This window comes from Megalopta genalis, chromosome 5, assembly GCF_051020955.1.
Source record: "Megalopta genalis isolate 19385.01 chromosome 5, iyMegGena1_principal, whole genome shotgun sequence".
Classification (NCBI taxonomy): domain Eukaryota; kingdom Metazoa; phylum Arthropoda; class Insecta; order Hymenoptera; family Halictidae; genus Megalopta; species Megalopta genalis.
The window spans coordinates 9541625-9567613 of NC_135017.1; the positions used below are offsets into that span (position 1 = coordinate 9541625).

General features: G+C 48.9%; 1 protein-coding gene across 19 annotated transcripts in view; it reads right to left on the reverse strand.

The window, feature by feature from the left end:
* The window catches only part of LOC117220943 (uncharacterized), a 162209-nt gene that overhangs the window by 53039 nt on the left and 83181 nt on the right, over positions 1-25989 (reverse strand). For 18 of the 19 annotated variants that reach the window (XM_076522080.1, XM_076522083.1, XM_076522090.1 and 15 more), the window contains one exon: positions 11435-11482. The exons of the other annotated variant lie outside the window; for it this stretch is intronic. In XM_076522080.1, coding sequence (XP_076378195.1) covers positions 11435-11482 — 48 coding nt within the window. The remainder of the gene's footprint in view (positions 1-11434; positions 11483-25989) is intronic. 19 annotated transcript variants of the gene reach the window in all.

Below are 25989 nucleotides of genomic sequence, written 5' to 3' on the forward strand. Positions count from 1 at the left end.
GGCGTATGTGGCCTCGCGTTCCGAGATCCGCCGAGCGATCAAGAATCCGGGCCTCTTCATTCCGGCGCGCCTATTCTCACCGAAAATTCGACTGGTCATGCGTGAATCTGGGATCGCGACACGGTTTTCACAGAGATCGGAAGCAAGAAATGCAGGCCCGAGATTGTTCAACTTCTCTTGGATAGCTCGACTTTTTTCTGGGAATTCACACGATTCTGGCGTAATCTGCGATCTTTCAGCTTTAATTCGAGCTACAATACGTTGAAATATTCCCGCGGGAAGATATCCTAAAATTGATTTCAACGTGATACTCTTAATACTCGGACGTTTTTAATTAGTGGCCGAAATTCTTCGATTTCTTTACGATATCAAATTTTTCATTGGAATCGAGACGACTCTGCCTTAAAGCGCACTTCTTCAGCTTTAATCCGAGCCATGAAATTGTAAAAATTTCTCAAGGGAACGCAACTTAAAGTTGACCTAAATGTATCCCGCAAAGTTGGCGCCCGTGTTCGATGCAGCAAAGGGAAGAAACCGAATTTTCGCTATGATCTAAAATTTTTCACTTGGACCGAAGTTTACGCGGGCTTAAACTACATTGAACCAGCTTTAATGTGAGTTCAATAAAGTTCGGAAATTCCTACGGGGACATAACTTTCTGGTCTAAAGTTGTCCCATGAAATCGGCAGATTTTTCTGCGAGACGGTTTCCGGGATTTTACAATTTTCCGAAATGATCCCGCGATTGTTTTTTAATCTACTCTACCACATCTTAATGCGGAGATTTCTGGCTTCAATTTAAGCTGAATTCTATTTAAAAAGTCTCGCGGTAATACAACTTAAATTCGACCCAAAGTTTTCCTTTAAAACGAGTCAGTTTTTCTTAAAGACGGCGGTTAAGATTCTTCGAGTTTTCAAAATGACGTCGTGCTTCTTTTTTAATCCAGTCTACCCTATCTTAAACCACATACTTCAAGCTTTATTTCAAGCTAAGTCACACTGAAAATAACCTACGAGAATCTATCGCAAAACTGATCAAAGTTTTCCCATAAAATCGTGTCACCTTCCTTCGAGCTAGCGATTAGGTATTTTCAATTTTCCAACATGATATCGCGATTCCTTTCGAATCTAATCTATCTAATCTCGAAGCAGGTGCTTTCAGCTTTAATTCAAGCTAAGTAACATTAAAAACTGCCAACGACAACAAATCGTAACATCGAATCGTGTTAGGTCCTAAGAGAAAGTACCATTTTCCTCCAATGTTCCCGTCTACTTTCATCAATTTTCTGCAACGACATCGAAGATATATTTTCACCGAGATACACCCATCGCAAAGTACACCACTTGAGCTTTAATTCAAGCCCCGGAAAGCTAAAAAATTCTTCCAGGAACACGTCGCACCGTTGCACCGAAGCAACCCCTGAACATCCAGCAGCATGTCGCCGACCTCCACCACAACGAACCGAGTTGAAATCATAAAGGATTCAATAAAAATCACTATCAGCATTTCGTTTGTGCCAGCCAGTACACAAGGGGGGTGTACCTAATATTTCCGTTCAATCTCGTCGCGGCCCCGCAAGCCTTCGAAAACAACGTCGGGCCTGGCCGGTCCACGTGCCACAATCGCCTCTGGAATCTATCAATAACGGCGGTTGATCGACAAGCGAAATTGAAACGTCGGCTGTCGAGTTATCTCGCCGGGCCCGGCGCCCGAAGACGCGGCGGTCCATTACGAGAAGACACTGCCGAGGCGTATCGAAATTCGTTAAAAGCCCGTTGGATTCGACAACTGGTAAGAGAAGCGGCCCTGTTCGGAACTTAATTTCCCAGCCGGAAAACAGTGTCCCGAAGAGATGGGCTCTGACGTAGCTGTCATCGTCGCCGCGACGCCTCCCGGGCTCAATTCCTGGTCGGAGGGCGTTGGTCCCGGCGCGGTTCAACGGTCCAGGATGTCACCGTGCCAACAGCCACTGGCGAAAGCCGACTTTTTCATCGGTTGAACGGCCACCGGCCGAGCGAACCGGGAAGTTTCGCGGCAGAAGCCGGCGCCGAGCCGGAGGATGACGCGAACGTGGCACTCGAGACACTCGGCAGGGATTTAGCAGCGGGGCGGTACACCGAGCTTCGAGTTCGACCTCGGCGGTCTTGAACTTTCAAGAACAGAGACGGCTCGATCGCGAGCACCGAGTCGGGCTGCGCGATATTCGAAGCTCGGAGAGGCCGGCGTTCCTGAGGAGGATCCCGAAACTGGGCGTGATCCTCTCTCGATCCCGGCTCCGCCGATTTATCAGCGCCGTTCCCCGATAACTGGCCGACTAAGACGATCGCAGTTCTTCGGAACTCGAGCTAAGAAAACAACGACCCAGCCAGCTTTGTGCCAGGTCAGTTTTCAACATCCGTGTCCCCCAAATTGCTAAGCATCTGTCACAGCTTCAGCCCTCCCGGGTCTCCCAGCTTACCGACTCGAAGCCTAGATCACCGAGACAGAGAGGGTCCCCAGGCTCCTCCACCTTGACCTAGAAAGACGATGACGATGACGAGTCTCTGGGTCTCGATCGAAGAGACCGACCTCTCGTGAACCCCGAGCTAATCGAGGATGCTCGCGAGCTCTGAAGAAGTCCCGATCGGCGCGCGATCTCAGGATCGATCGCTCTTCCAAAAGGCCCGCGCGTTCTTCGGCGAACGTTGCAGCCGGAACGTTATCGAAATCCGATACCTGGTTATCGTAATCCGAAGGATGATCGCGATTAGCCTGTTATGAGTCACGCTGGAACGGGAAAGAGGTTGGCACACTGTCCGCGACACCGATCGCCGGCACAACACGAGCAAACCCGAAGCGTCGCGCGCGACGATGCGACCGACACTGACGACCGCGCCGCGAGATCTCGAACGCGTTTATTTTCAGAATAGCGCCGAGAGCGAGGGACCATACCCGCGAGCCTGACTAACTGACTGACTCTGCCCTCCCTCTCCCCCTCGGGCGGCACGGCCGACCAGAAATCTAATCTCGCCGAGAGATACCCGATAATTCCTGATAAGACTCCGTCGAGCACGACGAATCGATTCCTACCCGGGGCAACAATCGACTCCTTTCTGCCGTCGTCTCTCCTTTCGAAAGAGCCTGCTTTCTTGCTCGTCTGTGGCTTCGGATTTTCGTGCACTTCTGTTGCATAAGGAACCGTTTTGGAACGTTACTTTTGTTCACGGAGTTTCAGGAAATGAGGCGGTTTTTTCCCGGGGCATTGTTTGAATGTTGCGGTTCGTTGGTCGATAACTGTTCTGGTTGATTATTTGATGGATGTATTGTATGTTGAAAATAGACGCGAATCTAACAGAGATGCGACTTTTTTTAATTATGGCGAAGCTGAAAGACACTGTTTGGTGTCGAGTGACTCCTTGAAGTCCATAATGTTTCGCTTTAGAATGTGGATCGTGATTTACGAATTTTTTGGCACGGTCTGCAATTTTTCCTGCGGACGCGAGTGAATCTATATTAAAGCGCGCTCTTTCGGCTTTAATTTGAGCTGTATAGAGTTGGAAGATTTCCAGGAGAATGCATTCAAAAATTGATCCGAACGAACCCCTTAAAGTACTAATGTTTGAGTCAAAAATGTGAGTCCGGGTTCTTGAATTTTTTGACACGATCGCGAATTTTTCCTGCATATGCCGATGAATCTACATTGAAGTGCATTCTTCTGGCTTTAATTTGAGCTATTAAAAGTTTAAATATTCCAACGCTGTCGTATCTTAAAATCGCTCGAATTGACCCCTTAGAATGCGCACGTTTTATCCGAAAATGTGAATCGAGTTTTACTAACGTATCGAATTACTTTTTAATAGTCACGAAATTTCCAGCAGATGCAAACAGATTCGTCTTGAAGCGCATTCTTCCAGCTTCAATTTGAGCTGTCAGAAGTCCAAAAATTCCCATGGGAACGTGCTTTAAAATCGATCCGAATCGACCCCGTAAATCCTCACATTTTCTACTTTGGCACGCTTACGACACTTTCGTCGATTCGTGGCTAATTTTGATTGAAAATCGTACGGTGTTCGGTCGCGTTTACACGGGTGTTCGGTAGCTCTCACGAGAGCAATTCGGCGTGCCATTAAAGATTTTCTGGAAATTGGGCCACGCCAGCTTCCCCACCGAAATAACGAGGCCGTTCGCGCAACACGGCCGACCCGACGATCCCGACGAAAATAATCGCGGCCCGATATCGACGCGGTTCATCGTACCCTCCACCGACGGGACGGTGCCCTAAACGCGAAACCAGCCAGCCCCGGTTAATTCTGCTGGCCTGTGAAAATGGATGACGCGGAACGCGAGGAATTCCTAGCGAAAAAAGAAAGAGAGCGTGGGAAGAGCGACGATCATCCTCCCGTGAATGGAGCCGGAGACTGTATCAAGGTTAGGCGTGAAAACCCTCGTTTAAACGGACGTGAACTTTTCGCGGTGACTAGTCGAGACACGGCGCTTCTGTCATCCTACAATAATTCCAACACGAAATTTGACTGTGCAAAATTATTCCGCGCGGAACTTCATTGTTCCGCAATTTTCTGAGCCATCACTCGATTGCGGATTTTTATGAAAAATACAAATTTTATGCATCAATTGTAGGAAACAAGAATTCAATGAACATTTATTTCCTTTTTGAATAATTTTAATGAGTTACGAAGAATGTAATCGTATCGTTAAATTTTGAATTAATTAATTAAATTTTAAATCAGTGTTTTGTGTATCATCTGCTCGTTTTTGTCATTAATGCATAAAATTCGCGGTCTTGTTATCACTTGTTGGATGCAGATTGTGATTCCCAATGACATATTTAGGTTAATTTTTAACACAGCATATCAATTTCTGTTGACAAGTTTTTGTTTATTATATTATATTATATTATATTATATTATATTATATTATATTATATTATATTATATTATATTTTATTATATTATATTATATTATATTATATTATATTATATTATATTTTATTATATTATATTATATTATATTATATTATATTATATTATATTATATTATATTATATTATATTATATTATATTATATTTATTGTATCTATCGTATTAAATATATCGTATCCTCTAATAAAATGTGATTAAAAATGTCGTGAAAGAGAAATAAATTCTATAGATTCTCTAGATATCATGTCACGTGCTACAATTTTCAATAATTATATTCTGAAAATTCACTTCACGTTCATTACGTGAAATATAAAATCGTAATCGTCGCACACGTTTGACGCTGATAGCGAATTAATTAACGAGAAGAAAGTTCATCAGCCTGCAACATTAAAAACAGACATTCCAGTGAACTGGAAACGTTCACAGCGAAATCTCCGTCGTTGCACACTTAACGTTATTAATATTAAAATAACATCGCGGCGTCGATTGATCTTGAAAATAGCCCGATCAAGAAACAAGATGAAAGTAGAATTTCCGCGTAAATATTTAACCTCGTTACAAAGCCAGCGAACGCATTGTAGCTGCATAAAATCCGCAGTCTAATTGCGATATAAACAGCCGTCTCAATCCCATTGTCGGATGGGTGCATTCACCGTGCCTCCCATAATCCCCCCCCTCCCCACCCCATCGAATCGAGTATAGCGAGTGGTACGCCTGCGTGTGCAGCATGTTTCCGTACGGTGTGTGTGTGAGTGCGGCTGGCTCTGAATCGAGCGCGTGCCGCCAGGAAAAAATCTATATCGAAGCCTTCCGGGGCACGTGCACGTGCGTGCGCGCTTCTACGTTATTATTTAGCGACGCTCTGCCCGTCCACGTGTCGCGAAACCTCGACCCTCGTTACCAGCGACGAGTTAACTCGTCGACAACGAGCCGGCTAACTCGAAACTGACGCCGGATTTTCGAACTCCGTAGGAAGTTCGCGCGAGATACACCGAACTATATACGACGGAATTATTTGTCACCGTCGGGATGACGAGTTAACTCGTCAGTCACAAATCTGGTGATATCGGTCGGGTTCTCGGTTTGAAAAGGCTGAAGGAAGTTTAACGTCGAGTATACCGGGCTTTGTGGAGAATAATTTTCGATATTCAGGGATGACGAGTTAACTCGTCACTCGTTTCTGGAGGATGTTCCTGTCGATTCAAGGATAATTTAGAGTTTACGGGGTTTTGGAGGACTACGATTCTTAGTTGGAATAATTTCCGGCGATCCGGTGCGACGTATTAACTCGTCATTCACCCAGAAAGTTCATTTTTCCCTGTATTTAAAAATATTCTCTGATCAAATATTATGACAGCGATTTCGTGGAGCCGAGTCATTCACAGTCCGACGAATCTCCAACGGTCGACGAGTTGATACGTCGGCGAGGATCACGACGATCCTGCGAAATGATGCGGGAACGATCAAATTTCAAGGAATTCGGGTAGAAATTTCTTACGAAACCGCGGATCGTCGTTTCCAATCAATTTCTAAACGAACGTTTCCATTCCGTGCGAAAAAAAAACCGTCTCAAAATGGCAACCCCCCCTCCAGCCGCGGCGCCGGGAAAAGATCGCGTGGCGAAATCAATCGAAATCCAGGAAATCTCCTTCGGATCGGACAGAACTTTAAGAGAAACTTGCACTTTCCCTTCGGAACTCGAGCGAGCCGAAGATTAGCATCGCGGCTAAGTTTCTAAGCCTCGGGTTAGGTTAATGGCAGCACTCCCGATCACCCCTTCCCCGGCGTGATTCACGGTTTTTCGGGCCGGTGTTCCGCGAGTTAGCGCGCGGTAAACCGAATAAAATCTGGCAGCGAGAAGTCGGCAGGTCCGAGGGTTACGCGAGACCAACAACCTGTTCGCCGAACGATCGTGGCTTTCGGGGGCGCACGTTACTCACCGGACGAAGAAGTGTGGCCACGCCGATCAGCAACAAACTCCTTTGGCAGCGAGCAACGGTCTTCGAGCGGAGCGGCCCAGGGGCGGACGAGAAATCATCCCGGGCCCCGGAGCCGGGTGCCCGAGCCGCGTGCACGGAATTCGATCGACGTGGAAAAATAACCGAGGACGAAATAAACCGACGGCAGCATCCTCTCGACGCCGGCCACCGGCGTCGCCGCCGCCACCACCGCCGCTTTTATAATCAATATTAGTTGCGCTAGGATCCGCGTAGCGTCGCCGTTGGCCCACCGGAAGGAGCTACGTTATCCTCCAATACCCTCGAGTCGAATTTACGAAAGAAAGAAAAAGAGAAAGAAAACGGAGACGAAAAGCGATTAAGAAATGTCGCGGAAACGCGGTTTCTCCGGGGCGAGAAAAATCGCCGTTGAGAATCGATTTGGAAACGCACCTCCAGAATGGTCGGCGGCGTCGATCCGCATCCCGAGGTCCCTCCTTCAGCCCGATACGGCCGCGCCGGGTCATCTTTGACCCTTTCGGATCATCTTATCACTGAGCCGGCGTTTCCACGCATTTTTGCGAAGCACACCGGGCCGGAATGGTCGAGGCAACCGCGAGGGGGAACACGGGGGTGGTTTTTCGAAGGATAGAGGGGCGTGGGTTTCGGGGTGTTTTTAACGGGAGACCGGCGTGCAGGGCCGGATGGTTTTTACGGCGGATGGATAGAGGCGCGACGAAGGAGTCGTTGCGGGCCACGCGATTTTTTTCCACGGGAAACCGGCGCCAGGGTGTGGCGAGGAAGAGAGCACCGTTTTAAAAGATTGGCACACACGCGACTCGCTTCGACCGGCGTCCACCGACCGCGAGGGCGCCCACGGGCGTCCTAGAGCGCCACGACGACGCCGGCTAGCTTTGGTGAATGCAACTGCCGCGCTGAGGCGCTATCGGCGCCTATGCACCGTTCAAATTGCAGTCCAGACTAGTTTGCATTCGAGGGACGCTGATCGGATTGCATATTCCATCAAACGGTGGGAATTCGCTCGGTTCCGCATGCGAAACCGATGACGACAAAATTTCTTCGTTGTATGGATAACAACGTGTGTTCTCGCAGCTTCAATTTCAGCCGTCGTACGTTTAAAAAATCCTGCGGGAACGTACTTTAAAATCGATTTCAAGGGACCCCTTAATATGTCCAATCATTTCGGTCCCAGCTTACGATTTGGAGTTCTCGATTTTTTTCCACGGGTTTTTGGAATTTTCGTGGAACTAAAATTAGGCTATTATAAAGTAGGATCTTTCAGCTTTTATTGGAAATGAATGAAATTAAACAATTCCTTCGGGAATACAGGTTTAAGTCCATTTGAAGTTACCTGTCAAAATCGAGACATCATTCTCCGAGACGGCGGCTGGGATATTTCGAATTTTCGAAATGATTTCGCTATTCTTTGTTAATCTAAACTATCTTATCTTAAAGTAGACACTTTTAGCTTCGATTTAAGCTAAGTTGCATGCAAAATATTCTTCGAGGGTACAACTTAAAATTTATTCGAACTTTCCCTTTAAAATCGAAATGATCTCTGTTGGGTAAGTGGTTGGGTTTTTTCGATTTTTCGAGATGAACTTGCAAATATTTGTTAACTTATTCTATACTATATTAAAGTCGATATTTCCAACTTTAATTTGAGCTATGTTATGTTAAAAACGTCTGAAGAGAATTCAACTTAAAGTTGACTTGAAGTCATGCTTTAAAGTCGAGTCATTTCTCCTCGTATCAGTGATCAAGATTTTTCCATTTTTTAAAATGACTTCGTCGTTATTTTTTAATCTAGGGTATCATATCTTAAAATAGACACTTTATGCTTTAGTTTAAGCTAAGAAACATGAAAAAACTCCCACGTGAATGTAACTGAAAATCGATTTGAACTTCCCTTTCTAAATCGAGTGATTTCTTCCTGCTTGGAGGTCGGGATTCTGAAAAATTCCAACATGCCATTATGGAATCGTTTTTAACCAAAATTACCCTATCTTAAAAAGTACTCTTCTGGCTTCAATTTAAGCCCTCAGAAGTTCCAAAATTCCTACGCGAAAATATTCTAATCATAGCGCAAAGTAACTCGTTAAAATCGCACTATTCTCCACCAAATTATCCATCCAATCTTATCCACTTTTCAAAATGATTTCGAAAACCTTCTCGAACCAAAATAGACCTATCGGAAAGTGCATTTCTCCAGCTTTAATTTCAGCTATCGATACTTAAGAAACTTCAACGGAAGAGAACGTTACCATCGAAGTAAACAGACGTCTCAAAATCTAAAAATTTCGAGCCAAACGGAGAAATGATTTTGACGATTAATTTCGTCGCAGAGCAAACGAAACGTGTCGGATGCGAATTTTAAATTTTAGCGGACGTTGTTCCGCCTCGATAGATGGCAGCAGCTTGGGGTTCACGTGAAACACACGTGGCAATCGGCATCGCCGCGCCATCTTTCCGCCGATGGGGACGACGGAAACGCGGACCGACGGAGTGCATCGCTTATCCGACGAGGGATTTGCGCGAGTGGCATTCTGGTTTGTTTCTTGCGGCGAGAGATAGCGAGGTCTGTTCTGTGTGCTCTGACTTCCGGCGACGGGGTTGTTTGAAGATGGACTTCCTTCCTGTTGGTGGAGTTCCAGAAGTGTTTGTCAATGTTTGCATGCACGTCAAGTCCGTAGCTTACGACAGTGATTTATCGGCCCCGGGCCGCCGCGTCTCGAACGGCGAAACTACCGTTGATATTCCATTTTCCCCGGCGATTTATTTGTTATTAATTTTCAGCAAGCGATTAATGAAAATTCGATAAACTCTTTGCTCGTTCAAAATCCGTGTGCACGCACCCAGCGGCCCAGGAATATTCCAGGCGAATTCGAGCCCCGATTGAACGGTCGCAGAATCCACTTTTCGGAATTAAGGGCGTTCGATTCGATTATTGGATCACGCACGCATAAATGGGAATACGATCGCTTCGCCGAGACATTCGGAAATTTCCGAATCGTCGCCGGCCAGGGGCTCCGAGGGCTTAAACCATTCGGCGAAAATTCAACGGGAACGCCGCCGGACCAATTTGCGAAATTTTACAGCGCGGACAAAACATTGTCAATGTGAGAACGTCAACTTCGAAACGCACCGTACATGAAATCCTCGGTGTACTCCGTCCTTAGTGCACTTCTAGTGCACGGGCCGTAAGTGCTCTTCTGAACAACGCCATTTAGCTCGGCGCTTGGTCGTCGGACTGCTAATCGTGCGGTCCATGTTCAAGTTCCGCCCTTAGCGAGATTTTCGTTCTCCACGTTTTTTTTCTCCCGCTTCGACCGAGAAGTAAATAATCCTCCGGTGCGAGAACGCGTATATCGCAGTGTTTCTTGAATTTAAATATAAACAATTCACCCCCCAAAAGTTTTCCTACGACATTATAATAATTAATTATTAATCGCAATAATTAACTAATCGCATTATAATGATTAAACTGCGAATCTTAATAATTAAACAGCGAAATAAATTCGTCTACTTAAATTTTTTAAGACATATAGGCGCCTAAACACCAGTTTTTTCCATTCAATAATCATTCTCGTAGCATTTTTAATTGTTCCTAGGTTTCTGTTAATATTTTTACGGTTTTATAAATTATCATTTTTCATTTTTCTCCATAAACGCATAAAATCCACTAACAATTTAATACCAGCAGGATCGCGCGAAGCCAGCTGAGAAAATCCCACCCCGCCTGGACACTCCTGGAACAATTTCCAAGAAAAATCCCTAGACGGCCGCGCGTCCGAAAATGCGACAGAGAACGCTGGAACGCCGCTGAATAAACGATCGCACGCTAATAATTCAGTAGCAGCAGGATTCCGCGCAACTAGGCGGCAAAGTTCCCGCCCCAAAATTTCACCCCCACCCCGAGGCGTCCGATAAAACAGCCGGGAGAAAAATCGCTGGTTATCGTCGCGCCTCGAGCGCGGCATAAAAACGCTGGAATGCCGCCGAATAAATTGATCACACCCCCCGAAAAAAAGAGTTGGCCGTAGGGATGGGGTGTGGGGAGGGGGGATAGTATCGACAGGGAATCACTGAGCAAAAGTATCTATCGGCGTGGCCGAGGGGTTCGACCTGCGGAAGGGTTGAAAGGGTCGAACGCGGGGGTGCAGGGAGGGGGGGCGGTTATATCGTATCGCTTTCGCACATCGAAGGGTCGGCATCGATGGGTCGGGGGGAACAGAGGGCGGGCGGGAGGGAGCTGGCAGTGTTTGAAATTCGAAACGAGGAAACCTGACAGTGGCCACGCCGATTCCGGGGGGGTTAAGTTAAGCCTGTAACATCGAGCAGCGTGAGGAAAACGCCTGGGTGGCCGAGTCCACCGAGCGACAGAGAGAGAGGGGGGGGAGAGAGAGAGAGAGAAAGGAGAGTCGCGAATCGCACTGCGAATCGATCCGAGGGAGAGAACCAGCGAGAGAAGGGTCGTCGGGGAGGGGCGGAGGGGGCGCGTCAGAGGGGATCATCGACGAAAGTGTTCTCGAATGGAATGAATCTCGTGAGACTCACCGATGTCGTTGGACTGTCGACCCTTGCCATCCGAGTTCCACTCCTCTTCTGTAACAAGAAAAAGGAGAAACGGGTCCATTAGCAGGTGGAACGAGAGGGAACGCCGTCGGACGCGGAAACCGGAGGAGCATCGGCGATCCCGAGCAGAATTCGCGGGCCCCGTTTCCGCGTCCCTGTCCTACTCGTGTCAATCGAGTCGAAGCTGCGAGCCTAGAAGAACGAGAGAGAACCTGGCAGCAGCGTTTACGGGGAAACGAGCGGACTGTTCTCGAGGAAGCTAGGCTGGCCAGGAGCCTCGAAAGAGCCGAGCCTCCGTGCGGAACGGAGGCTTTTCTACCACGCCTGGAAGATCGGGGGTCAAGCCTACGGCTACGAAGGGCGGCTAAGGTCTAGCTAAAGGACAGCAAGGTTCGCCTACGTTTACCTATGCGTCTCGCGGCCGCGCTTCTACGCGACCTCCTTCCGTACCGTCCTACAACAGAAAAGATCCTCTTAATGGTCCGGCAGATGGGGCCAGAGGGGGAGGCAGCGAGGCGAGGCTCCGCTCGAAGAAGTCTTAACGACCTTGGAATCAGCCGCTCTCCGAATAATTCCGCGGAAAGACGGCCCCGCTCCGGCTAGTCAAAGGGAAGACGCAACGGCAATCGTGCTGCATATTTCAGCCGGCGAATTCCCGGTCGCACGGGGCCCGTCCACTTCCGCATTCTCAGCCGCGCGGGAGTTATGAATATAAATTCGCGACCCGTTTCTCTCCGACGAGCACGCGCGCACGCTCCGTCGCCGATCGTAACGATTCAATGAAGAGCGCGCAAAAAAAAAATATAGATATATGTATATAGCCCCGGCCCTACGGCGACATTTCCATGACAAACATCTCGCGGCGCGGAACACCCTCTGATAAGCAAGAGCCCCGGCGAGGTCCGGCCGCATCTACAAGTCAAAAGGCGGCGGTGTTTGCGCGAACTGCGCCGCCCGAGGCTGCAGCCGCGGGGCCGCTCTGCTTCAGCGGACGTCCAATCCCGGGGACGTAACCTTGTTTAGGGTGCGCGTCGCGACGCCCGGACCGGCCCACCTCGTTCTTTATACGACTGTCATGCAAACCAGATACTCGGCGGACGATTTCTCGGATGCGACGACGCCGGGCTGAAAGAGGCGACGCGCCGTGCGCCGGGAGGCATCCGAAAGCGGTTCACAGTCTCGCTTCACGAGCGATCCCGGAATTAGAAAAAGGACTGTGCGATTCGTTGAACATTTGGGTCGTGATAATTATTTTTATTTTTATTAATCATCAACACACACGCACAGGGATACGCGAGAAGTTCATCTTAAAATCACTGGTATCGAGCAAAATATACGATTATGAAAACCAGGAATTAATTTTTCATTCGTTTCTAAATTGTTCTCAATATGTTCTCGACTAGTCATTAATTAATCGCTTACTGGTAGTGAGCAAAATACACAATTAAGAAACCCAGAGATTAAATTTTAATTCGTTTCTAAATTGTTCTCAATATATTCTCAATTAGTCATTAATTAGTTTCCATTAGTTGTAATTCAGTTCTTAATTGGTGGTGCATCGTTTCTCAATATATATTTAATAATCATATTCTACAACCACATCTTTATCTATAAATATATTTCAAAAATTAATTTCAGTATTTTTCCTGTCTTAATAAAACCCCATCGTAAATAATTAAAAAATCGAGCGTAAATGTGTTCGACTTCGATCAGCAAATATTTTCGTCCGCTTTCGAATGCATCCCTTCCCGCACCATTCCCTTTCCCTAACGTTCGAGCCTCAAAGACGAAATGGAACCTCGATCGTATAAACACGAGTTTTCTTTATCTCGGAATGTTGGAAGCAGTTTGCGGAGAACAAACTGAACGTGGTAATTCGCAGAATGAAATCTGTGAACCGAGATAGATGATAGCGGTCTGATTGGCTGTTCGAGTGGTCCGTTTGATTACCTGAAACGTCGGAATCGGATCCAGGTGTGGGGCTAGCGTCCACACTGTGCCGCGACCCCTGGCAACACTCGCTGCACTTGCTGCACATCGTGTCCGATTCGTACAGGACCGGTCGACCGGTCTCGAGAACCCACCACCACCACCACGCCGGCTCGCTGCCGATCGGGGATCGTCGGTCACGGTGGTGCACGATGATGTCCGACGCGCACTGCCGCTCCGAACAATCGATCATCGACGAATCCGCGACACACTCGCACAATCACTGTCTACGATCGTCTCGAACGATTCTTCGCAGTCGCTGGTCACAAACTATGGGGAGGCGGTCGTTTAACGGGGGACGAATCGGTGGAACGGTGGGAGGAGCTTGGGCCCCGCCCCTTTCTTCTAACTCGCGGCTCAATTTTTGGGAATCGTGGGCCATTCGTTGAGGAACTGTTTTATACGCACTGTGAAATCAGTTCTTGACAAAATGGTGTTCGAAATTGGTGTGGGACGTGTCCCTAGGCCACGCCCCTTTCATTTAAATCGCGGTTTGTTTTTGAGGAATTGCGGGCCGTTCGTTGGGCATATTTTTTATACGCACTGTCAGATCAGTTCTTAGAAAACGGTGTTGGAAATTGATGAGGGGCGTGTCTTTATGCCACGCCCCTTTCTTTTAAATCGCTGTTTATTTTTGAGGAATTGCGGGCCGTTCGCTAGGCATATGTCTTATGCGCACTGTGAAATCAGTTCTTAGAAAAGTGTGTTAAAAATTGGTGAAGGGCGTGTCCTCAGGCCCCACCCTTTTCTTGTAAATCGCGGTTTATTTTTTCGGAATGTTCGCTTCCGTTCGCTGAGCATATGCTTTATACGCACTGTGAGATCAGTTCTTGAAAAAAATTGTGTTAGAAATTGGTGAAGGGCGTGTCCTTAGGCCCAGCCCCTTTCTTCCATTTCGGGGTTCGCTTTTGGGAAATTATGAGCAGCTCGCTGGGCAACTATTTCATACACTGTGCAAGCTCTGTTCTTAAAGAACGGCGTTGAAAGTTGGGAAGGGGCGTGTCGACAGGCCCGGCCCCTTTTCAAACTTAACCTTGGTTTCCACTTTGAGGAACCGTGGGCGAACTATAAAACGATTAAATATTGCAACAATTGCTTGGAAACCACCAACGTTGCACGTTGTCCCGCGTAATTCTATTTGCCGAAAGCCGAACAATCCCGGCCGGGAACAACGTTTTCCACTGTTTAAGTTTTCATTTATCATTACCGCGGAACCGTGCCAATCTACGGTGTACAGGCGACAATGTACAGGTGTCCGGCGCACTTGAAGCCCGTCGGTTCGCGAAATTAATTGGCTGGCCCGATCCCGTGCGCCTGCCGAACAATACCAAAAGTAGACGAGCGTTCGCGCGCGCGAGAGAGAGAGAGAGAGGGAAAGAGGAAGGGGGAGAGCGGGGAGGCGTGTCCTGCCCGCGGCCCGCCCATTCTCGGTCTCGTTAGCCCCGCGGAGAGAGAGACAAAGCCCCGAGATTCGTTTCCGATATGCCGGAACCGGGAAATACATTTTCCAGTTGACCGTAAGCATTAAAAACGACCGACCGAGTCACTCGTCCCGATGCAATCGGGTCGAGTTAATTAATACGAAGTGACCGGGCGAAGTGGGAGGCGGTTTCAGCGGGCCGGTGAAATCCGAGTTAATCGCGGGGGGGGAGGGGTCCACGGTAAAGGAAATTTCCGAGAGCCCGTGTTCCCGTGCAAGCGGAACAGAATGGAATCGGGAGCAGATGGGCTGTTACGGGCCCTGTAATACGATATGTCGCGGAATTAATCCCCCCCACCCCACCTCTTTTCCGCCGCGATGCAGCGTGCGCTATAATTGCAACGTTTTCTTTGTCTTCGGCGAATCCGCTCGGCAGATTGCCTTTCCGGAGGTCGTATTAGGTTGCCGGTGGTTCAGCAGCTAATTTAAAGACGTCTCCGCCGCTCTGATTAACAGGATCGTTTCCTGGACAGCTAATTTGCTTGTCGTTTCGAAAGCGCTTCAATTTTCGAACTGGCTGCTTTGTTTGGAAACTGTGCCAGCCTTTGCTCGACGGTAGAAAAATTGATTCACGGTGAATTCGAGGTGGACATTTTTGCGAAGCTATTTTCGGGGCAACGTGGCCGAGGAACCAAGGGTTTGGCCATTTTCGAGCACTTCGCTCTCTCTCTCTCTCTCTCTGTCTCTCTCTCTCTCTCTTTCTCGTGCGCTCTCTCTCACGGCAATCGATCGTCGAACGCAACGATGCCAATTTCGCAATTACGCGACAGGCATTTTGCGGCCCGGCCGCCTACACACCGAGACTAATGGGGAGAGTTGGGGATGGTCAGGGGGTTGCTCGCGTCATCGCCACCCCCTGGGCATCCCCTTAAACCCGATGGTAATGCGGACCGTGGTATATCTGCGAGTACGCACTCGGTGGCGCTGCGTTTCCATGGGCCGAGGGGGAGAGAGCTCGCCTTGAAAACTGGGTTGAGCGAGCCACCCCCGATCGGGCAACCCCTAAACAACCGTGCGAAAAACCGTTCGATCTGTTTGAGAGCTCGGGACACGTTATGGAAACATTTTTAATGCAGGACCGAATAAAATGTTTGCACCCGCATGCCGCACTTTCTGGGTCACTGGAGACACGTCGAGGCTTTCAACGTGCACACACGCTGAAATTATTAACACTTTTCTTTCGGCTGTTTTGAACGAAATAGTATAGCTTTTAGGCGACCAGTGGTGTTTTCGATATCGGATAGTTTGATCTGGGATTATTTTACTCGGGTTGTATTTATACTTCATTTTTCGGTGCAGACGTTGGTAGAAGCAGAAAAAGAGAGAAAGAGGAGGGGGGAGGGAGAGGGAGGCAATCTGGCAATTTGCGAAATTGCACAACGAAGCGGGCTCACGTGATCCTTGAGTGGCGATTAAGCCCGAGGCTCGCGACGAAGACGGGAACTGTCTGCGCGCTCAAGTCAGCGACTTTCTTTGCGCATCAGTTGACAAGGGGACACTGTAAAACCGATGTCCCACTTTCGGCAAGAAGTTGAATTACCACGGGAGACGCGGGAGACATTAATTCGGGCAACACGAATTCCTTCTCTTATTAAACTGTGTTCAGTCTAGCGGATCTTAATAGTTTTTTAGAAAATTCCCTAGCGTCTGGAGAATCGCGATTAATTTCTAAAAAATTCCCTGGCGTCTGCAGGATCGAAACGAATGTTTAAAAAATTCGCCAGCGACTGGACATATCGCAACGAATTTTCGAAAACTCCCCTAATAATCGAAGAATCGCAACTAACTTTCAAAAAAATTCTCAGCCTCCGGAAGATGCTAACAAATTGATTCAAAAGTTAGCATCCAAAGGGTCACAACAACTACTACAAAAATGTTCCAGCATTCCAAGTATCCCAAGCTTTCTAAAAAAAATCTGCAGCATCCGAAGGATCCCGAACAGCTTTTGAAAAATTACCCAGCATCCGAAGAGCCCGAACAAACTTCCTTAAAAAATCCACAGCGTCCTGAAGGATTCAACAAATCGTTGAAAAATCCCCAGCAGGCCTCCGAAAATTTGCATTAAATATTTCTAACGTCCGAAGAGTCCCAAAAAATTTCTCGAAAATTCTCCACGGTCTAAAAGAGTTCCCGAAAATTATTCAAACGTAAGAGCCACACCTGAACGTCAGTCTAATGCGTTCGAATTGTCGGTAACAAACGGTCGGTTATTTGGATTCAGCTCGTTCCGGGCAGGCCGAGGCGAAATTGCGCTGTCGGACTCGATATAGGATCGCGGAGGGTTAAAGGTGAGGAGGGGCGGGTTCAAGGATCCACGGACGAGCGTGTGGTGGGGCTGACGGGGAGTCCGGGGGGAGGTGGTCGGAAAAACTGGCCGAGTTTCTCGACACCGTGGATCGTCGACTCCCATTTTCCGAGAAACGGAAACGCGATATCCCATTGGTCCGGAGATTAACGCGAGGTCTGCGCCCGCGATGACGTCACCGCCGAGCTATCGGATTGCCCTAACGCTGTAACGCACGACGATAATGATAATAGCGCTTATTACCGCGGGCCGGGCCACACAATTATTTACCACGGCGTCTTCGTTCGTTTTATTTAATTAAATTTACTCCTCCTTTTCCCAATTAACCCGCCCCCGATTTTTCTCCCGTTTCGTGCTCCGCGACCTCGTTTCCCCCCGCATCCCGCGGCTCCTCGTTCCCGTGCTCTTCGCCGTTCAATTCCCCGAGACCTTCCCTCGTTACCTTTCCAACGTCTGTTGTCGGTTATCTCTGCGGGAGCGTACATCTTTGCCGAACCGGGGCTTAAATTTTGGATGACGCGCGGGCAGCCGCGCGGCCCAGATATCGAAGGCGTGACCGACCGACCTTGCACGCTGTTGCGCATAAAAATTGCAGCCGCCTGAATTAGTCACGGCATGGTCTAATGGGGTCTGCGAAGTGCATGCTCAATATTAAAGTCGTCTAAGTAGCCGGCTCGCAGCGATTCGCCGAAGCCGTGCAACTCCGCGCTTTGTTATCAACGTCGAGGCCTCGACCGTTCCACTTAAATTACGATGCAGTCATTTCTCCCGGAAATGCCAAGTTTTCGGATGCTGTGAATTTCTCCGGGCTAGTTTTACGCCTATGTAATTTATTGCTACGTCGATGCTAAGGGCCGACGGAATCGGTCAAGCGTGTGGTCTCCGAATTGCCTTGGAATCGTGTGATGTGGCCTCCGAATTGCTTTCGAATCGTGTCACGTTGCCTCCGAATTGCCTTCGAATCGTGTCACGTTGCCTCCGAATTGCCTTCGAATCGTGTCACGTCGTCTCCGAATTGCCTTCGGATCGTGGCAAGAAAATAGAAATAGAAGTTAAGTTAATTCTATATAAAAACCAGCCGCGAGGCCCAAAAAATCGCGACCTGGTATTCCCGGATCTGCCGATTTCAATTCCGATCTGCGAACATTTCTGCGAGAAATTACTGCATTTCGAAAAGGATTTTTTCCCGCTTCGGAAATCGCTCAGAATATTATCCGCCATTATTCGCAGTTTCAAGAAATCCGTAATTATAACCGCGCGCTGTAATTATAACCACGGTATCAATTATTCTCAGGCAGACCGAGGCTATTATTAGCACAGCCTCGAGAGGGAGATCGCGAAAGGGACTCTTAATATCCGATTACGATACACCGGGGCATAGTACACCGTGGTTACGCGGTCGCGCATGAAAATATGATCGATAGCGCGACGTGTGTGCCGTCTGCACACCTGGATCTGTCGCCAGGACTCCGTTCCCCGTGGCCGCGCGTGCCTATCGGACATCGGAAGACACTCTCCTTTAGGACCAGCCACCCCTCGGCGCCGACAAAAGGCGTCCATTGTCCCGGCGAGTATCGTTCCGCCACCTCGACACGGCCACCCCTGTCGGAAACCGTTTAACCCTTCGAAAAGCAGCCTTTTCGACTTCCCAGTCAACCCCTGTCTGTCTCCGTTCGAACCCCAGCTCGCCGATTTTTCCGAGACGCCCGGTACATCCGCGCCTCCGACACTCGACGTGTAACCCTTGCCGGAAGATGTTTGAGTCTGCGACGATTTTCTACGTGATTGTCTAGCTTGATTGGGATCTTTGTTCATCGATTTTTCTGAGACACCCGGTGGATCGGTTTTGTAACAGCCAGCATCAGCCATTGGATTGCTTGGAACGTAATTTCGTGTTTTGACCATTGGAGCCATTAGTTGGATAACTTTGCGAGAAAAAATCGTAGCGACTCGATTCAGCCCTCAAATGAAAGAGGAAGGTCCGAACTTTGCGATGGTGGGAACTGTAGGTTCGAAAAAAATGTTTGCTGTTCCGTAGAGGTCGAATTTCGTTACGACGATTTTCTCACTTTTTGGGTTCCACGAACATGCCGTCGGATTTAGGATACTGCAGTCGCTGGGAAGCATGGTACTAAGAATTAAGATACGGTGTCATAAAGTAGAGACTTTAAGCTTTAACTGAATAAGAAATCTTGATTTTATGATAGCTTTTGACAGAGTTATAGCTTTGTTACGTTACTCATGCTCGAGCACTCGACAGAAAAATTTATTTTTGACCCAAAAATTGTGAATATGTGAACACCTGTAACTTCGTTAAAATTCATCATAAAATGATGACTATTTCTTTAAATTAAAGCTCAAAGTCTCTACTTTATGGCATCGTATTCTAATTTTTAATATCATGCGTCTCCACTGTAGAATTTTAAATCTGGTGGCTAAATCCTGGGAATGCAAATTGCATACCCAAAAAGTGAAAACTTCAACGCTCTCTATGGAGTTGTGAACATTTTTTTCGAGCATGTCATTCACAGCATCCTAAAGCTCGGACCAACCCCTCTAATTTGAAGGCTGAATCGAGTCGCTACGATTTTTTCTCGCAAAGTTACACAACTAACGCCTCTGTTGGTAAAAAACGAAGTTACTTTCCGCACAAACAAATACAGTAAAATCTCCCTAATTGACCCTCGACTTGGAAACAAAAATGAACAATTTGGGGGGAAGGAATTACTATACAAGTTCAGGATCAATCAGAATGAATTTACTGTACCTCGACCACGGATACACGAGGTACAGCCTTGTTAGAAAACGTTTGAATCAGCAAAGTTTCAAGCAATTATCCAACTCGAAATAGTTCCCCATCGATTTCTACCGGACACCCAATGTATAGCGTTCAAGACACACCGTAAAATCGAGAACATTGTATTCCAGGGAAGTGGAATGTCGTCTATCGGGCAAGGTGTTCGTAAAATAGAGGTTTTCGAGTCTCCGAGAGGGTACTTGGTTCGCGATTGGGTTTCAGTATTGGCCGCCCCGGATAAGCAAGGTCCCAGCGGGAAGCCGGGAATTGATACCGAAGAGGACCTGATCCGGGGACAATTAGGTGGCCGGGACGCTGCGGCGGCACACGCTCGTGTACGTGGCTCCGGGACTTTGGATAATTGGAGACGGGGCTTAACTTCGTTGCCATCACTCGCGGCGGCTCGCGGCAGCTTCCGCGTCTCCTTCGGTCCGCTCCGCGAACGTCGCGATTCCGTCTAATCCGAGGATCAGCGTGTACCGAACGGCTCTAATCCGAGGCTGGATGGGACCCGAGTTCGACAATTTATGGACACTTGCCGATTTCTTGCTTGAACTCGGTCTCAATCTTCGACCAAAAACCGTTCCCCGGATTAGCGAAACGCGACTGCAGAATTTTCGTTCCGTTTAATCCGGGGACGTGGCTCGACCGATTTATTCGGGCTTCTGGATTTTTTGATAATCCCGGCTGGATTCCGCGAGGCGCATCGACTACGGTTATCCCACTACGAAAGAACCTTAAGTTTTCAGGACGAATTTTGTGCCGGATCGTAATGAGAGATTAACCATAGAAAAATTGTAGCCTGTTTTGGGAATACAGAAGCTCAAACTTAGCACTGCTTGTGGAACCGACTTTCGCAGAAATTTCCATATCGTTGTGTCACAAGCTCGGACTTCGTAGTTAACAGTTTTATTTATTTAATTATTTATTTGATTATTTATTTATTGAATATGTACAGGAAGTTACCCATTAGTTACGAGATCACAAAGGAAAGAACGATGCAGAGATTTTGGAATGACTTGATACAGAGTTATAAAAAAATATATGCTACTTATTACCGATTTAGGCTTAGAATTGACTATTGGAATTGCTGGACTTCGTTCCACAAGAAATACAAATTAAAGATTGAGCCAGAGTGGCATATACTCCAGCTACGTGCGTCTTTTGTCTTCGCGATCACTTTGACATTGGGCCCAACATTCGAAGACGACCATAAAACGCACCCATTTTACGTATGTTCTTTCTGTGACCCTAAAGTTTACTTTCACGAGTTCCCGCGCGAGGTGCTAATATTTCCGTCGGTTCTCACCGATACCTAACCTTTTTAACGCATTTAACACTGGGTGAAAATGACGTTAATTTACGATTATTCAGATCGTGAAGATACACTCATCAACTGTTTACTCAAACATTAAAATAACACTCATTGAAAATCAAAAGAAATGTCTTACTTTCAGTAAACCAGTATAAAACAGCTGCTGCTTTTGCTGCTCCGTAAATCTAATATTCAATTATATTTGTAAAATCGTGATGGTAGTATCACTATATCATACTATAATAACGTATCTGTAGCAGTACGAAAGTTTGGCTAGCACACCTAGCGGACACTGTCGCAAGTAAATCTTTAAGCTCGCAGGAGTGGGGATAAAGTCAGCCGAGTCCATTTCCTTCGGTGTACGCTAAGATGCTCGAGCACTAAACCGTGGAGGACGAAACAGGATCGATCCGGTAATCTCGTGAACGAGATCATCCACGCAGCTTTTTTTTCCAACGCAAAACGATAAAATACAAGTAGAACGAAGTAACGAGTAATTGTTAGGGGGACGTAAGGGCCGGCCAGACGAGGGACGAGCCAAGTAACCGGAGAAGGAGAGAGAGCGAGAGAGAGCGACAGTGTGTGTGAGAGAGAGAGAGAGAGAGAGAGAACAAGCGAGAGAGCAGGAGAGACCGAGGCGAGGGCCGGGCGAGAGGAAAATGAAACGAGACCACTCCGCTTACAGGCCGCCGCCGTTCTTTCTCGTTCGCGACGCTACTATTCTTTTTGTCTTCGCGACGCGCCGTGGCTCTCCACGGGCCCCACGAGTAGTTCCGAAGAGATCGTTAACGACGCTGAATGCACGGGACGAGCAAGACGACGCTCTGGAACCTGGAACCCAGGACCAACAACCGGAGGCGTCGTGCGAGCACAATCAATTAGAAATTCCGATTGGAGCCTGCCGACCAATTGTCCCGGCCAGTCGTTAGCCGAACAATGCGCCCCCGGATTAGTGCAGACGCTGGATTAGCACCGGTCCGCCGCCGCCCACAGGTTCCCTCTACACCGTCGCGGACGCAAATTAGTCGATTCAGCGTAAAAAGAAGAGTTCGCTGCCCGAATTAGCGAGCCACTTGCTCGAGCGTCCAAAATGTCCCCGGATTAGTGCGCTACTCGGTTCGACCGTCGTTTTCTCCATTTTTTTTTTTTTTGATCGCGCAGAACGGTCCCCGGATCTGGGGACTTTTTGCGTTATCTCGATCGGTCAGTTTTCGGCGAAAAAGTTGTCCCCGGATTAGCGATCGTAAGCGATCTTGTTCGAAGGGGGGTTCGCGCTAACGCGGGGAGCGCGTACGCCGTTGGTTTAATGATTCCTCGAACCGCGAGCCAGCGACACGATGCCACGAGAGCTTTCATTTCCGCCCCCTTTGGCAAGCGTGTCGATCGCGACAAGCTAGACGCCCGGCGTCGCCACCGCGAGCTCTTTTTATACGGTGAAACCCGTCCCGTGCCTTCCGAAAGCGTTCCTTTTTGTCATCTCTCGTGTACTTTACCGCTGCGAGCGAGCGAGCGAAACGAGCGGACGTGCCGAGCCGAGTCGAGTCGAGCCGAGTCGGGTCGGGTCGAGTTGTGTTGGGTCGGTTCCCTTTCCGACTGAAATCTGAATCGCGGCTCGCGACGCTCTTTAAACGCGACGGCGCGCGTCGCGCGGCTCATTCTACCGTGGAACCGGGACGCAACGACGGAAGAAACGAGTTCCCCGGTAATTAACGACCTTCGGCAACGGGGAACAATGTTCCCTTCGTGCCGTTGGATTCCTGTTCACGACCATGGACCTGCCGTTAAAAATTCAATAGGTGGAAATCGAGTCGGAGGACTAAGATTGTTCTTGTGATTTGAATATTGCGTTCAGGCAAGTTTGAGAAGGTTTGAGGAAGTTTGAATCGTGGCGGAATAGCTCAGGTACAACTGGATTTCGTTTCAGCTATAATAGAGTACAAAGATCGGATAGATAGAACTCAAGTTTGAGCAAAAGTTGAGCCAGGTTTGAGTCAGGGTGAAGCTGTCTCTGTGGATGTATGACTCATCCATATGTCTCATTGAAGGATGTATAATTAAGTATGAGCCACGTTGGATCAGATTTCGCTCAGATTTGAGTCTGATTTGAGTCAGATAGAGATTTCGCTCTCACGTTTGAGAGTAAATCGACGAACTTCAATCCAGTTTGAACTCGATTGTCAACAGATTGACGAGGTTGCATCGAGTTTGAGCCAAGTGTGATTTACATTGATGTTAATGTAGAACGAAATCAATCACTAGATTAGGTACGAACAAGGCTTGAACCAGGTTTGATTCAGTATGAAGCTGCCTCTGTTTGAAGAAACCATGTCCAAGCAGGGACCAAAATAGAGTCGGATTTTCGTCAGACGTATGCAGAGGTTTGGAGTAGGCTAAGCGAACTAGGCTAGATTCGGTCTAGTACGAGCACGCTTGTCAATAAATTGGTCGAGCTTCACCAAGTTTGAAAACGTAGTTTCAGGTAATGACGAAGTTACTTTAAAGTGTGGTCAATTTATGAGTCATCAATATTAAGACTGGGCACGAAGTAGGTTCAGACCGAGTTCGAACAAGGTTCAAACAAGTACGCCGCAAGTTCGAACTAGTTTGAGCCAGATCGGAATTCCCAGCGCAGTGTCTAGGCACTGTCAGCGCTCCGTCGTCGACGGAAAGTCAAAGTTCGCCCCGGCCGAGTATCCCCCATCGGGACGGCAATTAGCCAGTCGGTGGTGCACGCGTCGAGCCGAGCCTAACCGCGGTTCATAGGCCGCCGTGGCACGTTAGTCTCGCCCCCATTCCCAGTGGCGGCATTCTTTTTTTAATCGGATCGACCGTGCGCCGCGTTGGACTTTTGGAGCGTGAAGGAACGCGCGCGAGTCTGCTTGGCCCGCATCCGCCCGAACGCGTTTTCCACGGGTCAAGGACACGGTCCGGATCGGCTCGGTCTTCCCGAGTGTCCGGCCCGCTTATTTTTACGCGAGGATCGCCGTTCGGGCGGGGCTCGGGCCGCAAAAAAATCCCAGCCTCGAATCGGCTCTAAATAGAATCCGCGCGCGGCGGGAGCGGATCGAACGCGGCTCCGCGGATAAGAGCAACAGCCCGTGTCTGGCCCGAGGGCTGCTGATCGGCTCGCCAAAGGATAAGAGACCGTGCCCCCGGGTCAAGGACGCTTCCCGCCCTTTTGCCTCGACTCACCGCTGCCCGCGATTCCTCGATATCTCGAGAATTCCGATCCCTCGGGGCTAGGACCACCAACTTCTGATGGGTCCGTAGCACCGTGCGAAAGAGGATCGCCACACTGGCGGCGACATGGAACCGAGCACAGAACCGCAAACGGGTCTCTGCTTTTGTTGGGACGAATTGCTACCAGACCGCGGATGCTTATGCAAATCCAGTTCTAAGACGACCAGACCCTCGTAGCTTCGCCAAGCTAGCTGCCAGAGGTTCGACCAGATAGCCGAACTTTGGACTGCGCCTTTGTTCGAGTTATGGTCTCTATTTCGTGGACCGGGTCTGAAGATAGCCCAAGCAAGACCAGAGACCACGTACACAAACGACGAACCATCCAAAGCTGACGGTGGCCGATCCTCTAGTCAGCTTCGCTCTACCCGATCAGCTAGGTGTGTTCCAGCAGCGCATCCAGCGTTTGCAGCGCTGCCGATCAGCGTTCGTCGATCTGGATTGGCATAAGCCTAACCGCGGGCTGGCTCGGTCAGGAGTGCGTCTCGCACCGTTCCACCGGAAATACGCGGGTTCTATCGATTGTGGGTCTCGAAGCAGGTATCCCTAGTCTTGGAAGTGTGCACTCGCGACCGCGGGCGGGACCGAGTTGCGCAACGCATAGCGTCCGGATCACTGGGTGCCGGGACCCGTTCGACGGCTCGCGAAACCCGCGAACCCGATCGCCTCGGGTTAGGCACTCGCTCGATCGAAGGGACGAGTCCAGACCGCCGCGAGATACGGAGCCGACCGACGACTCGGCGTCCGCATGCACACTGACACCGACGATCCTCCCTCGACGCTTGCACCGCGGACTCTCCTCGCCTCTCCTTCGCTCTCCTCCTCTCCTCCTCCCCCGACTCCCCCCTCTAGTTCTCCCCCTGTCGCTCCCTCTCGCTCCCGCGCGCACTGCACGCCCTTCTTCCATCCTCTTTCCAGCGTCATCGCTCCGCTACGTTCCTGTTACCAGCATCGCCCACGTCTCCGGCTCCCCCAGCGTCTTTACTATCGCGGGATAGCATCCCTCTTCGAGACGAATAATGTTATTTCGAGGTGATCTTCCCGGGCTTACCAGCACCCCGCGTTCGCGAAAACCGCTCCACGCTCTGGGTGTCGTCGGACGGATCGTCAGATTTCGGAGGCAGTCTGGTACGGTCCGGGAAGCTGGCGGGATCGTGTTCGAATGTGGAGCACTTCTTGGGCTGGGTCTGGTTTTCATCGAGATGGGCTCTCGGCAGCTCCAGTTCCAAGCTAGACGGATCCCGATTCGTTTTGATCCTGATGCGAACGGACTGCAGTTATGCTTCATAACACTCCAGGTAGGTCTGGGTTAAGTCTAATCCAATCTCTGCTGGACTATGGTTGGGTCCGATCCAAGCTGAACTCTGATCAGGTATGCCATGAATCCTGGTGGACTCTGGTTTGGCGTGACCTG